Source organism: Peromyscus maniculatus, chromosome 13, assembly GCF_049852395.1.
Source record: "Peromyscus maniculatus bairdii isolate BWxNUB_F1_BW_parent chromosome 13, HU_Pman_BW_mat_3.1, whole genome shotgun sequence".
NCBI classification, from domain to species: Eukaryota; Metazoa; Chordata; class Mammalia; order Rodentia; family Cricetidae; genus Peromyscus; species Peromyscus maniculatus.
In genome coordinates this window covers 65992444-66008423 of record NC_134864.1, presented here as the reverse complement: position 1 = coordinate 66008423, position 15980 = coordinate 65992444, and the positions used below count along the sequence as shown (strand labels likewise).

Here is a 15980-nt window from a genome sequence, read left to right as displayed (position 1 = left end):
CGAGCTTTATGGTTACATTTCAAATACAAGTGACTGAAATGTTTTCTTCACAGCATGACTCAGCACTTGCCCAGTATGTGTTTGATCCCTCGGATTTGATCTCCAGAAAGAAGGGAGAGGGAGAGAAGACAGAATGAAGTCAGGTCCCCCATGCCAGGGCTGGAGGGCTGATGTAGTTTCTGACTAAGGTCCTTGTATGGTGTTGATTCTTTGTTATCAGGAACTTTTGGTGTGGGCATTCCAGTCCCATACAGATGCAGACTGTCCAGAATCTTTTTTATCTACTTTCTGTTATTTAGCTTATTGTCCCTTAAGTCACCACTGTGGCTAATATAAAACCAGTGCCTCTAACAGCAGCAGCCAGCATTTCTCTGTCTTTTTAGAGGCTTAATGCACATAGAGATTATATGCTATTCAGCCATGGTGGTTTAAATGAAAATGGCTCCCACAGGCTCACAGGGAGCTGCACTATTGGGAGGTGTGGCCTTGCTGGAGGAAGTGTGTCACTGGGCTTGAAGAAGCCCAAGCCAGGCCCAGCGTGGCTCTGTCTTCTGCTGCCTGCAAATCCAGATGTAGAACACTGGGCTCCTTCCCCAGCACCATGTCTGCCTGCAAGCCGTAAAGATAATGGACAAAACTTCTGAGCCTGTAAGCAAACCCCAGTTAAATGGTTTCTGTTATAAGAGTTGCTATGGTCATGGTGTCTCTTCACAGCAATAGAAGTCCTAACTAAGACATCAGCCCTCAGAACAAAGGTACCATATGACCCAGCAATTATGCCCTAGGTACTTATCCAAGAGAGTTGAAAACATGTTCACATAAAAACATCAGTGTTTACAACAGCACCATTTCATAATGGTCTAAACTGGAAACAACCCAAATAACCATAAATTTATGAGAGAATACATCTGATGCATGCCACTGGAAAAGGATGGGGTTGTATACCATTCATGAGATTTCAGAATGCTGTGCAAGGTCTTCATAACAGACTATACACTGTGTGATTCTATTTGTATAACGTTCAAGACATGAGCAACTTTATTAAGAGAGTAGTGGTTATAGGGAAATGAACAGGAAGTCACTGAGTACGACATTCCTGTTTGGAATGGTAAAATTTTCTAAAATTGTAGTGCAAATGCTGCAGATCTATAAGCACACTTTGTAATAAATTATATCACAATAAAACTGTTCTATTTGAAGAAAGCAAAGAATGCTTCAGATTTCCTCCAGTAGCAGACAAAGTCTGTAATTATCAACGGGTGCAGAGTAGGGCAGCCAATGCTGATAACTAATTCGAACAAAGCTACTTGTCACTATCAAGGGTCCTTGTCCTCAGGAAACTTCAACAAGTAATTCCTTAGTGCAGTGGTTCTCAACCTTCCTAATGCTGCCACCCCTTAATACAGTTCCTCCTATGGTGATCTGAGGAGGCCCACAGAGGTTTCCTAGTGAGATCTGAGCTTGCTTTACCCAGCAGGGCAGCATTAGAGGATGGCTTGACCACATGCTTGGTTACCAGGTGATTGGAAGGGTATGCACTTGGCTGTGCTAGGGGGAGGTCTTTGCTCCACCCCTTGGCATTCCTATAAATAGCCCCTTTAGAAGAGACAGAAGGGGCCAGTGGATAAGGATCCAGGCCCTCCCAAGGCTATCCTGTGTTTTATCTGTTTCTCTTCCCTCTGTCCTTCTATCTAAATATTTCTCACTCCTTCCTCCTCAAGAGTACCCTGGGGAAAAAGTGAAAGGGTGCCTCCCACAGAGAAATGGGTAGGCTCCCCCCAGTGATCCCCAACCATAAAATTATTTTCATTGTTACATCATAACTGTAATTTTGCTACTATTATGAATCGTAATATAAATATGTTTTCTGATGGTCTTGCAACCCCTGTGAAAGGGTCTTTCAACCCCTGAAGGATTGAAAATCACTGCCTTAACAGATCATACGTGGAATCCAGTGCTGCTCCTAACATCAAGGACTCACATTGAACAAGCTGAGTGCATCTTTTCCACCCACCCCCCCAACAACCCACATCTGCCCTAATGATGTGTTGTCTTGCTGACTGTGCTCCTGACATTTCAGCCTCCACAGGTCTTCTTTCCTTCAGCACATGGAGTGACATCACATAACATTTCTCTCATGTCCTTTAGCTCACCTCGCTGTCTTTTTTCCTCCTACCACTGGGCTGGTTCTGTTCTCTTTCAATGTTAATTCCACAGCTTACAAGGACATTGCCTTTGAAACCAATAAGTAAATGATTAAATGGCAAACAGAAGGCAACCACACCACAGATAGTACAGCGGAAACCGCAGCTCCCAGAGATCTACGGGAACATTTGTGAATGAATTCATTCACTTCTCATGCTCCCTGTCAAAGCTGGGAATCGCTGATAAGTACCATAACAGTGGTTTGTTTTCTTTTTCTCTAAGTCGTGTTCATTCCAACTTCAGCTCTCACTAAATCAGTCTTGCAAAGTGTCCCCATGTGGTCATGTTTTGTTCTTAATTAAGATTGTTCCAGTATATACTTAAGAAACTGCAAACTCACACATGCTGTGCTAGGCCGTTCATAATTTTGCTCTTGTGCATCTAGCTTCATTTCCAGCCTACTCTGCACTTTCAAGCTTTTGCATACGCTGTTCCATCTGTTAGCAATGTGCTTGTTGCCTGCGCTTTTTTATGAATTTATTTAAACAGCAATTGGAAATTCCATAGCAAATCACGTGGCCATGAGTGGAAATTGTCAGAGATGCATTTGTCAAACACTTTATTGTTTGAGGGAGTCCTTAATTAAGTCTAAAGTTGGTTCCTAAATTACTGATATCTTTGGCTAGAAAAAAAATTGGAATATGAAAAAATGGGTTTAAAGCCAGAAAAATTGTGGTAAAAGAATTGGTTGCACGACTTACTCTCTGTTTCTTTGAGCTTTGGTTTATTCATCTCAAGATAATAGCTACCCGAAATGATTATGAAAATACACAGTAGTTTATGGATTGGAGGTGCCTAGCAAGCACCTATTGCTTAATTGTAGCTGTCTGGTGGTGTAAGCACAATTCTGTGAATGGGCCCCGGCCCCTTACACTCTTGAGTCGTTTCTTACTGTGTGGTTGCTCTTTGAGATACCGAGAGAGCATTCCTTCCCTCCTGTTCTTACGCACAGGATGCCGGGAGGACATGCTCCCGGCTGGTGGACTCCTGACTGAACTGCTGTGGTCACATTTTTGTTCTCTCCTCTGTTTCCCTTTCTCTTTCTCTTCCTCTCGTTGTCCTTATTCATGCCTCTCTTTTTCCCCTGCCCTGTATATAATAAACCCCATTTTTTACAGTTTTCAGAAACAGCAGTAAAATTCCAAAGAGTGTACAAGTTCATTGAGTTGTCAAAGTTCTAGATTGGGTTGGGAAGCAAAATTTATTTATGTGGCTTTAGCAGCCTGGCTTATCAAAACTTTTTTCCCCGATACTGGTTCTGCTTTCTGAACAACAGAGACAATGAAAGATGACCTCAGCTTGGCGCCACACGGCAGTTCTGTGACCACCCCAGCTCCCCTCACCCCTGTGACCACCCCAGCTCCCCTCACCCCTGTGACCACCCCTGCTCCCCTCACCCCTGTGACCACCCCTGCTCCTCACACTCCTGCTCCTCACACCCCAGCTCCCCTCACCCCTGTGACCACCCCTGCTCCCCTCACCCCTGTGACCACCCCAGCTCCCCTCACCCCTGTGACCACCCCTGCTCCCCTCACCCCTGTGACCACCCCTGCTCCCCTCACCCCTGTGACCACCCCTGCTCCCCTCACCCCTGTGACCACCCCTGCTCCCTCCCCCTCTTCCTGTCCCTGGGATGCTAATAGTGGTTGCTCTAAGACTCCTCAGGTATTCCATCAGGACACAGGGACAGGGTGAATATTTGTTGGATGGATGAATGTTTTCTACCCTGACAGCTTCTCAGGTATTTTCACCTGTAACTGGACACAGCCATCTTCGGTCTCGTCTCTTGATCTGCCTGCAATACAAAGTGGTCTAGGCACTATGCAGTGCTTGTTTACGTGAGGTTCAGTACATTTTAAGTTCTCTGTGTACATTTAGTAGCTGCAGAAGTCATTCTGAAGTACATTTTGTTTCTAAGATTTTTACACTGTTTGACTGTTTACAGTGATCCTGTAGTCTAGCTGTCAGTTCTCAGGGGAGGGGGACAGCTCTTACTGAGTGTCATATTTTAATTGTTAATATATTTTCAAGTATGTATTCTGAAGTTTAGAGAAAGAGTTAGTATTTTATAAAATTGTAAGGATAAGACTGAGGGGTTGGACAGGTTATACATTTCTGCTTATACAGGTTAAAATGCAAATCCAGGGTTTGCTCTTTCAGACCATAACTCGTGAGTTTCTTCTGAATGAGACTGAAGAGTGAAGATAAATGCTAAATATGGAAACACTGTTGAGTTTTTGAGTTTAGTAAATCTTTATCATACCAAAACACATCTATGTTTTATTGTCCTTAGGCAGTTATTTGGCAGAAAAACAGAGTACCAGATCACAGGATGGCTCTCATGTCGGTTCTGGGAACTGCTGTGATGGGCAACATGCAGTCTGTTCAGCACCACTGTGAAGAATCTCAGGTACACAATGAAAACGGCGTTTCGGAATTCTCACAACCAATGCAGTTGTTACAGTTTCCTTCTAGGGTGGTTGTAAGACAAACAGCAAAATGCAAAGCTAACCTTCCCAGCCCTGATTTTTTTAATTAATTTTCTATTTATAATCTCCTCTGTACATAATGAAGAAAAGAGTATCTTGCTTCTCCTGTATTTCTTTCTCATCCTGAATACAAACTCAGAGCTCTATGGACTGGTGGGTGATGCTCCGTGTGTGTGTGTGTGTGTGTGTGTGTGTGTGTGTGTGTGTGTGTGGTGTGAGACATTGTTCTGGGCATTGAACCTAGAGCCTTGTACATGCAATGCAGTCACTATTATACTGAGCTTTACTCCAAGTCCTTTTTTCCCCCGTTTTTATTTTTCAGTCTTGTCTTGCTAAGTTGCCTAGAGTAGGTTTGCACTCTGTAGCCTTGAACTTCCAGGCCTTCTACCCCATCCCTTAGTAGCTGGGATTGCAGACTTGGGCTGCCAGGCCTGGCTTTAACATATTTCATATGTAGTTTTCTTTTTTCAGTGCTTAAGGTTCAACCCAGGGCCTCACCGGAGGCAAGCTTTCTGCCACTGGACTCTGCTCCCAGCCCAGGGGAGGTTTATTGTGTGCTTATGTGCTTCTTTGTCTCCATCTTTGGTCGAAATATTAATTAATAAGGCCCAATTAATTCTAAACTTAGACTCTAATTACTATAAGAAATCAGTACAAAGCCCAGTATTGTTCGGTGTCCCTGAGCCTTGGAGGGGTTGATATGGAGGTTTCATTTAGGGTCAGGCACTGCCATCACTTATTCTTGGCATCTTTATGGGTTTCTGCATTCACTACCCCACTGTAAAAGGCAGCTTCTTTGGTGGGGTCTAGATGCAGCACACTCCAGGAGTATAACCAGTCTTAGACTGCAGTTTGACAGTGTGGCCTTTTAGCACAAAAGTAGTCCCTCTTGAGGCCCCAGTCAAGAGCCCTAACCAGGTTCACAGATCAAAGACAATCAGAAGGTGGTTACTTACCTCATTTCCAGTCATGCCGGCATAGCACTAGAGGGTGCATCCTGCCTCTGAGGTCATTGTGATATCTAGCCACATCACAGCTTAGTAATACTGTTAATAATACCCCCACCCCAACCTGCATAGGAGCTTGGCACCATGACAGCTGGACAAGGGAAGAAGCTTGTAGCTCAGCTCCAGCTTGATTTCTATGTCCTGTGACCATAGTGTGACCAAGAACAGTGGCCTTGGTCTGTGTTGTTTGGTGTCCCTGGGGCCTCTCCAACCACTCACTAGTATGGAGGTATCCCATTCCTGGCACTGCAATTGTAGTGTAATAACCCATGGCTTCTAGGAAAAACATCATCCATATCCATGCAGGGTATCTCCTTCCAAAGGATTGTTTTTTGTTGTTGTTTTTCAGATTATATTTTTAATAAGGTTATAGAACAATTGATTTCTATGAGGCTTTTTCATATCCTTTTAGTGTTGGTTACCCCTTCTTTTTTTGGGGTGGGGTGGGGTGGAGAATTTATTCAGCTAATGCTTCCACATCACAGTTCATCACCAAAGGAAATCAGGACAGGACCTCGAGTAGGGCAGAGATTTAGAGGCAGGAGCTTATGCAGAGGCCACAGAGGAGTGCTGCTCTTCATGGCTCATTCAGCCTGCTTGCTTGCTTTAATTCTTTATATACATTATCAGAAGATGGAAGGATCTTCCATGCTTATGTAGTCTGGGCTGGCATCCATGGTCTCTTAGAGTCTGCAGCACATTTGTCCAGGACCTTCTGGCTTTTACAGTCTCCATTGAAGAGTCAGATGTAATTCTAATAGGTCTGCCTTTACATGTTACTTGGCCTTTTCCCCTTGCAGCTCTTGATATTCTTCCTTTGTTCTGTTGTTTAGTGTTTTGATAACTATGTGGTGAGGGAACTTCCTTTTCTGGTCTAATCTATTTGGTGTTCTGTATGTTTCTTGTATCTCTATAGGCATCTCCTTTAAGTTAGAAAATTTTCTTCTATGACTTTGTTAAAATTATTATCTAGGCCTTTGAGCTGGGATTCTTCTATTCCTATTATTCTTAGGTTTGGTCTTTTCATAGTGTCCCAGATTTCCTGGATGTTTTGTGTCAGGAATTTTTTAAGATTTTATGTTTTTTTTATCTATTCTGCTATGACATCTTCAAGGCCTTAGATTCTCTGTCATCCTCTGTATTCTGTTGGTGATGCTTGTGTCTGTAGTTCCTGTTCATTTACCTAGATTTTCCATCTCCAGAATTCCTTCAGTTTGTGTTTTCTTGTTTCTATTTCGGTTTTCAGGTCTTGAACAGTTTTATTTGCCTTCTTTAACTGTTTTTTTTTTTTCTTGGCTTTCTTTAAGGCATTTATTCATTTCCTCCAATTTTCTTTGTTTTCCTCAATTTCTTTAAGGGATTTATTCACTTCCTCTTTAAGGACCTTTATCATCTTTAGAAAGATGGTTTTAAGGTCATTTTCTTGTGCTTCAGCTATGTTGGAATAGTCAGGGCTTGCTGATGGCTGAGCTCTGATAGTGCCATATTGCCCTGACTGTTATTATGTTCTTACCCTGGAGTCTAGGCATCTGGGTTTGGGGTGATTATAGATCTAGGTGCTGATTTCTGAGTTTGTCTTTGTTGGGTGGGTGTTTTGTTCCTTGGTTTCTGTTTCTTTTTCTGGCCAGAGTGGCCTGTGGGTAAGTAGACAGCCTCCACCATAATTGGGGGCTGGAATTCTGATGACCTGGATGGCCTCTAGTCTATCCAGGGATCCTGGGGTTCTGGGTGCTAATGTGGCCTCTGGTGCAGCAAGGGCATCAGCCATAGGTGTGGGCCAGGACAAGATGATAAGGTGACTGTTGGGGACAGGCCAGGCATGCTCTGGGGGAATGTTGGTGACCCATAGGCAGGGTGCTTACCGGAGAATCTGGCAGGTGTGGCCTCTGGTGGAGGAGGGGGCTTCCATGGGAGTTGTGGGCCAGGATATAGTGGAGATGAGAAGAGGGACTTGGGGGTAGGCTGGGCAGGCATTGGGGAGTGTTGGTGGTCCATGGGGGGGGGCAACCTGGGGATCTGGGTGCTGGGGTGCCTCTGGTGGAGGAAGGTTGGCTACCTCTCCTTACCACCTCTTTTCTACTAGCATCCTACTTCTTCCTCCATTTGTAAGTTTTATAAAGATCTTTTATGTTTCATTATTGTGCCAAGGACTTAATGTGGATGCTTTCAATTTAAAAACCCATTTCTTTCTTAGCTATGGGGTTTATACTTCTTTCCATTATCAGCCCCCCCCCCCTCTCAGCTAATTGTTTCTTAGGCCCTCCTCTTATTTGCCTCAGTGTCTTTCTGTGTGTCCCAGTAGATCTCACTGTGTCTTCAAACTCTTCTGGTTATTTTACTTAGAAAGGTGAGTTCAGTTCCTGGGAGTATATTATTTAAGTGTTGCTTTACAGCTTCTTGTTGTTTTTTGTGGATTCAAAAGCTTGAATTGTCCTAAAGATAAGTTTTTGCTTTTAAAGTACTGGCTCCTTAGACAATATTTATTTCATAGGAGACAAGTGTTGTTTTGCTTAGAATGTCTTGTTACTCCAAATCTCTGATTTTCTCTCCCTGTCTTCTTTTTGTCCCAAGCTTCTGATTCTCTTTGTCTTTTTGATGTGTGAGAGAAATTCAGCTGTGAATGTGTGTTTGTGGCTGCTGTTGGCTGTCAGGTTCCCCTTGGGTGTCTGTCTATCTATCCATCATCCAGCCAGCCATCATCCACCCATCCATCCATCCACCCATCCATCTCCATCTGCTCCACCTGTCACCTCCCTTTCTTTTTTAAATTTCAAGCACAACATTAAACTGTGATTGATTTAGATATATTGTCACTATTTAGTTTCTTTAGATAAGAGATGTCTCTAGTGTTATGCTGCTTATGTTGGCTGAGTTGGGCTGCTCAGGGTAAATCTAAATTGCCCTGAGTTCCCTCTAATTTCCTGGGACTCGGTTGTCTGTGTGTGCTCATGCTCTAGATACACCAGGCATCCTGATATGATCTAGAAACTGGTAGTGTTGGCATCACATGGAAGCTTGTTAGAAACTGGTGTCAAAGTCCTTAGATGCCACACTCAAATGTGGAAAACAGTTACATAGACCTCCATTAGCTGTGATTGGATGTGTGACTGGGAGTCACGTGAGTCAGTCCTGTAGTGGGTAATTTTTTTCACTCTGTTTTGGGACATTATCAGACCTGTGCTTACTTTTGTTTTGTTTGACTGTTTGTTTTGATTTGGTTTGGGACACAGATTTATAGAAAGTAATTTCTGATAGATGACGGGAATTTTGCTTATCTTCACATGATTATTTTTGCATGGAAGAATGTGTAATACATGTGTTTATAATGTTCTAGTCCAAGTGCTGGAGAATGTCTACTACCTGTGGAATGTCTGTAAGTAACTGAACAGTCAGATCTCTCTCCTGTCACTGTTTTGTGTCATGCTGTCGTGTCTCTGTTCCAGCAGCCTTCATCACCACACCACACTCTGGCTTGTGTGCTCGAAGACTTGTTCAGTATCAGAATCTCTTTGGATGTTTTCTCATCCTTGGTCAAAAACAGCCCTAATTTTTGATTCCCCAACTGCTACTGGCTATCACCTCTCGCGTGATTCTTCTCCCCATGACTTATCTTGGTAAAATTTGCCCCACCATGTTTCCCTTCCTTGGACTGGAGTGATGATGTGTTGGCCATTGGGAACCTTGGATACAGAGTGTCCATGTATCTCCTCCTTTTGTGACAAGGGTCTCTCTCTGTGTTTGGTCCTGGGAAGGATCTTTGTTATGGGTCGTGACGCCACCTTTGCCCCTACTTGAACAGCTTTTGTGAGGTGCCTTCTGCTGTAAATTGTTGGAGCTCCTTAGGTTTTCCTTCTTGACATCTTTCTTCTCTTGGATATTTTTAGCCCTGCTCCAGGCTGAGTGAAAGTCTTACTGCCACCTGATTTATTTCTCAAACTGTGCACTTTTTTCAGAACTTAGGATTTATTTTCAGTTTTTCCTAAACTTTATTCATAACTATCTGTGCTTGCTTACTTACTTTCTGACTTAGTTGATGCTATTTTTTTTTTTTTGGTTTAAATTCCATGTTATAATATGTAATTCCAGAGTCATTTCCACCGTGTTCTATCATTTCTCTTTTCTAAGAGAAAAGAGTTTTATTCTCTGCTATTTTATGTGGCTTGAAACATATTTGCAAGATCGTGGATGACACTGTTTCTGTTGTTACAATTCCTTCCTACATTCCAGCACCTACCTCTTCCCTAGTCCCAGTTTGAAACTAGGAGTTATATTAGTAGTTCATGCCTCTATCCAAGACTTCAGGCTCCAGCTTGGCCTAGCCTTGTCCTGGTTTTGGAGTTGGCTCTGTTCTTTCCTGTGACCCTGGCAAGTGGCTGCAGACAGTGGTCACAATATGTAAGTCATTTTGTTTTCTTCCAGGGAGGTGTTGTGTGAACTTCATGTTCTAAGTGGAAAGACTGATTTCAGTCCTCTGCTGGATTTTAATTTCCAAATGAGGCATCCCATTTCTGATCCTAACCCACACAGGGCCTCTTCCTTCAGCCCCCACTTCCCGTTATGTAGTCTGCACACAACTGACCTTTGTCTGTCATTGATGTTGTTAGTTCTTGTGAAATTACTTTAAACATTGTATCACCCATTTGGGAGAGGGAATTTCCACATGAACTTGTTCCACTATCTTGAACAGAGTATTTAAATTACTTCGTTTAGAAATGTATGTTATTTAGATATGTATGATGTTATGGAGCTTTACTGGGAAAAAAAGAGAAAGGTAGGGGTTAGCAGATCAGTCAGGCCTACATTATTATACTCAAGGTAAAGAATAGAGTTGTCTGACAGACTGTGGACTCTCTAGTGTGGTAAAGAATACAAAAGTTGTCAGTTGGACAGTGGAGTAAAAGTGAGATAAAATACCTTACAACATTTTAATGTGGCAAATTCATTTTTGTGACAGCCTCTTATGCAAGAAATAAACAACATTGCTGTCTTAGTATCAGTGATGGGTAACTTCGAACTAGAGATGAGAACGAAATTCCTCAAAAATTAATTATCGAGCAAGGGGGACTAAACAGGGAACTTAGAGGACCATGTTCCTCCTTAAAGGACAGAGATAAAGAGACAGTGGATCAGACGTGCTTCAGCACGGTGTCACAAAGGAGGCAGAAGGCGCTGGAAGGCAGTTAGTTCATTTGGTAGATTTCTTCTTAAAGGAATTGTCATTGATGTCAGGCCTGCACCGTCAAAAACAAATGTACAAACGAGCTGGCATTAGTTACTGAGGGAGAAGCCAGTGTACTTGGGTGTTTGTTGTTACTTGAGGCAGGGTCTCACTACACAGTCCCATCTGGAAATTGCCTTGTTGCTGTGTAGATCAGGCAGGCCACTAAACTGCCTCCTGAGTGCTGAATTAACGGTGTGCCACACGGTGCCCGGAAAGAGATGCTAGTTTGTAAAGGAGGCTGGAGGAGAAGAGCGGTCCACGTGAGGAGCAACTGAGAGGATGGAATTTTTGTGTTTTGAGGTGATCTTTGTTTTCCTTTTTAAGTGGAGGCAGAGTCTCTACAGTCTGTCAGGCTTTGTTTCTTTATTGAACTGATCTGGATTTTTTGTTCTTTTTCTATGGACTAGTCTGATGTTTAGTCTGAATAGCATTACACGTACTGTGGCCACTTGACTCTTGATGTAACTTCCACATGCTTTGTTAGTTTTCCAGATTATCTTCATTTTTAGAGCCCAGTAGCAGCCGGAGTGGTGAGGAAGGAGCCCACTGGCTTTGGGCTGTGCCTCGTGTTCTCCTATGTAGGGCACGGGGGAACTTCCCTTTTCTCTCCTCTCCTCATCTGTGTCTTTTCTTTAATCCACATACTCAGTAAGTCCTTCAGAGGCTAACCAGACTCTCCTAGTGCCCAGCTTTAAGAAGAGGCTCGTGTTACATGGTACATTATACAACCATTTACAAATGCTGTGAAGTTTTACAGTTAATTAAGTGGTATCATCTTGTAATGGATTATCCAGATTTATTAATTTATTTTTTCAAATCGGTGCACATTGGCACCGGGACAGTAATGCACTTAGTGTTCTAAAATTGGTACCGCAGCTCCTTAAGCACTGACTTGCGAGTGCAGGCGTAGCCATGGGCATAGGTGACAGCCTGCAGGCTGTGCTGTTAGGGGCGTCATGGTGACTGCTTGACTGTAAATAGTGCCTTACTCACATACTTGCTCTCCTTAACCTAAGCTGGATGTTTACCATTAGAGTTGCTCATTGGGTTCATACACATCTGATTTGTTTCAGATGAGGTTACATGCCAGAATATACATATGCCTACACAAGCATGTAAACGTGTACACACACACACACACACACACACACACACCATGAATGTAACGGGGGAGGAAGGGACAGTGAATGAAATCTAACAGTTTTCTGTGCTATGTTGATTATCTCAAGGGAGAAGCAGGCACATATTCTGCCTTCTGTTCCTTAAATCACTCTTTCTTTCTGGTCACTTTTTCTAGTACCCTTCAGTGTAATTGATTTTTTTTTTTTTTTAATCTGTGGGGGCCTACCACCCAGTTCCCAAATAAATACATGGAGGCTTATTCTTACTTATGAATGCCTAGCCTTAGCTTGGCTTGTTTCTAGCCAGCTTTTCCAACTTAAATTATCCCGTTTCTCTTTAACTACATTTTGCTTCTGGGCGTTTTACCTTTCTTTATTCTGTGTATCTTTCTCTCCTTCTTACTCTGGCTGGCTGTGTGGCTGGGTGACTGGGTGGCTGGGTGGCTGGGTGGCTGGGTGGCTGGGTGGCTGGGTGGCTGGCCCCTGGCCTCCTCCTCCTCTCCTCATCCTCCCTTCTTCCCTTGAGCCTAGATTTCTCCTCCTATTTATTCGCTCTGCCTGGCAGCCCTGCCTATCCTTTCTCCTGACTTGCTGTTGGCCATTCAGCTCTTTATTAGACCATAAGGTGTTTTAGGCAGGCACAGTAACACATCTTCACAGAGTTAAACAAATGCAACATAAAAGAATGCAACACATCTTTGTATCATTAAACAAATGTTCCACAGCAAAAACGAATGTAACACATCTTCAACAATATTCCACAACACTTCAGATTTTTCCTTTTCTTGATATGTTTCTAGACTAGGGAAAGTCTGTGTTTGTAAATAACCATGAAAATTTTCATGGTGAAGTTATATAACCATGAAAATTTTCATGGTGAAGTTATGTAAGCATTCGTGAAGATAACATATAGTGTATGGCCAGTATTTAGCCATAAAGGAATTAATTCACTGTAAAAGTTTTTTTTTCCTTAAACACAGCAATGAAAACCCAGTGCAGTTAGCTTTATATATGTTCAGAACAAAGGTAGAAACAGCTGTTTTTTGTGGGAAATAATAGTTGAAGGGAAAAAGACAAACAGCCAGTAAGCAGGGGCGAGATCTGTGCGTGAGTGTGTGTGTGTGTGACTGTGACTGTATGAGTGTATGAAGAAGGAAATTTTAAAACAAAATGAGGTAAGGGTGTTTGTAGTATGGTAGTTAAACATTTGAAACTAGGGCCATTCATAAAGATTTTTTCACAAATGAATTACAAAATGAGTTAGAGCAGAGAACATGATTTAGTACTCTTCAGTATTTACTCAGCATTAATTTTCAAGTCATGCTTATCAGCATATATGTGACCTGAAGTTACAAATCTCATGTGTTATTTTGTATGTCTTCTAATATGTTGTATATAATCAGGCCTCTGGAACGTTATTGTTGACGTTACATCTTCTGTACTTCTGTATCACAATTGCAGATTTACCTAAGTGGATTCTTTCCAAAGCTTGATACAGACCACAGCTCCACAAGTCTTTCAACCCCAGAGAGAAGTTTCATCTCTATTAATAGTCGACCAGTACATCAGAAAGATATATTAAAGGTAATCACTTTTAGGAAGAAAAATATGGATCAGGAATTTAATATCTTTTAAATAATTTTTTCTTTTTCTAAGTTTTACTTTATGTGCCTGGTGCCTATGGAGGCCAGAAGAGGGCATCAGATTCCATGGAACTGGAGTTCCAGATGGTTGTGAGTCACCATGTGGGTGCTAAGACTGAATCTGGGTCCTCTGGAAGAGCAGCCAGTGCTCTTAACCACTGAACCATCTTCCCAGCCCCCAAAATTAAAAACCTTAACTCTGTCATTTGTCAAATTGTTAGGGACCACTTCTAAGAACTTGATTTAAAATAAGGAAAAGAAAAATAAATGAAATCCCTTTCATTGAGCAGGTATTTTACTTATGTTTCATTTATTTTTCACAACTTAAAGATGCATTATCGGCCCCATTGAGTGAAGAAGCAAATGTTAGATGGTTTTTAAAGTATTTATTTACTTACTCTTTTGCTCATGCCCTTGAAACAGGATCTTGCTACTAGTCCAGGTTGGCTTTGAGTACTGGAACGGTACATGTATCACCACACCTATTAAATGACATCCTGAAGGGAAGTAACTGGAAAGTAGCAGGGGGTGATTTGTACCTTAGGCCTTCAGATCTCCATGGCACTGTGGTTAACTGTGACGCCAAGTGTATTGAGTGTGTACATCTTAGGAGAGCCTGCGCTCCATGCAGGGTCAGGGCCTCTGTGGGACTGTCCTCAGGCAGGGCCTGCGCTCCCAGGCCAGTAGTCACATCTACTTACCCTTGTCGATTCACACTTTCGGCAGCATTTACAGTTGGTAATAACAAGGCACTTTTGTCTTTTATTCATTGCATGTATTTCTAGCTAATTCGACGTTATTATAATCTGAAGTGCCTAAAGGAATCTACTCGATTGTATCCCATTTTCTTTCTGAAAATTGATGTTCCTTCAGCTGAGCTGGATGTAAATCTAACACCAGATAAAAGTCAAGTATTATTACAGAATAAGGTAACTTTTTTCAAATACAATTTTTATGTATTTATGCTATTTATAAACTTATACAGTCTTAACTGCTCCCCTATTAAAAAGGCTTTTTTATATTCTTGTTATTATTTTAGATATTGTCCTTTTTTTCCCAGTGTGCCCCTAATATATGTTCATTTGTATTCTTAGGAATCTGTTTTAATTGCTCTTGAAAATCTGATGATGACCTGTTATGGACCACTACCAAGTACAGAGTCTTGTGAAAATAACAAAGTAGATGTTTCCTCAGCCAACATGGCCACTCGTGAAACAGCAGAAACAGATGTGCTCTTAAATAAAATGGAATCATCAGGAAATAATTATCCAAATGCTGACACTTCAGCTGTTCACTTCCAAAATGATGAATCTAGAAAAGACACTAATCATTATTCAAATCAACAGATAAATGTAAATGACCACTGTGATGGTCATTTTAGTAATGAGCACTCTGGCATTAATAAGGACGCTAGAAGTACATTTCAAAATATTCCCATGAATAATTTATCATCAGAGGATGCCCAGAGTAAATATAGTAAGACTAACCTTGCAGGTTCCAATGAGCATATCCAAGGAGAAAATGGCAGGAATGGGACAGAAGAACGTGGGGGAGACGGGGGAGAAGCATTTCTTGAGAAATCTCTGGAGATCTGTTCAGATGACTGGAGCAAGGGAAATGTGTTTAATGCGATGGGAGAGAATATCGAACCTGTGAAAATTTTAGTGCCACAGGAACGTTTAGCATGTAAAGTTAGCAATGATAGTCACCCAGCCCTTGGCCCAAAGGATCTCAGTGATGGTCCTTGTAGCAAAACATCCAATGTGATAGATAACAAATCTGGACAGCTTACAGCCTATGACTTAATTAGCAACCGCGCTGTCAGGAAGCCCATGTCAGCAAGTGCCCTGTTTATTCAAGACCATCGCACTCAGTTCCTCGCAGAAAATCCCAAGACGGGTTTGGAGGCTGCAACGGCTCAAGCTGAGGCACTGTGGGAGACGCTGAGTGAAGAGGAAAAACTGAAGTAAGTTTCCAGAGCGTCCTGTGCCCCGACGCTCAGCTGTTTCCATTCTATATGACTCACGGGTTAAAAGCTTTCTAAACTTCACATTTATGAAAAACAAAAACAGAAAATTCTTCTTGGCTTGACTAAAGTATCTTTCTTGGTATCGTTTTTTGTTGTTATTTTTGAGAATGGGGTATATTATTTTTAATTTTCGTTTTGAAAACATTTGTCATGTTTATTCCTTCCTCATGTACTGTGTGCTACAGCCTCTTTGGTCTCAGTTTGACTCTCCCCTTTATTTTATTTATGTTGAAGAAGTCTGGAGAGGTTTTTTTTTTTTTTTCAA

General features: G+C 42.0%; 1 protein-coding gene across 13 annotated transcripts in view; it reads left to right on the top strand.

Annotated features, from left to right (window-relative positions):
* Pms1 (PMS1 homolog 1, mismatch repair system component) overlaps positions 1-15980 on the top strand; it is a 98009-nt gene that overhangs the window by 53289 nt on the left and 28740 nt on the right. For 12 of the 13 annotated variants that reach the window (XM_042260420.2, XM_042260416.2, XM_015993726.3 and 9 more), the window contains 4 exons: positions 4499-4615; positions 13505-13627; positions 14472-14615; positions 14781-15652. In XM_042260420.2, the coding sequence (XP_042116354.1) occupies positions 4499-4615; positions 13505-13627; positions 14472-14615; positions 14781-15652 (1256 nt within the window). The remainder of the gene's footprint in view (positions 1-4498; positions 4616-13504; positions 13628-14471; positions 14616-14780; positions 15653-15980) is intronic. The other variant, XM_076550436.1, reaches the window with a different exon arrangement.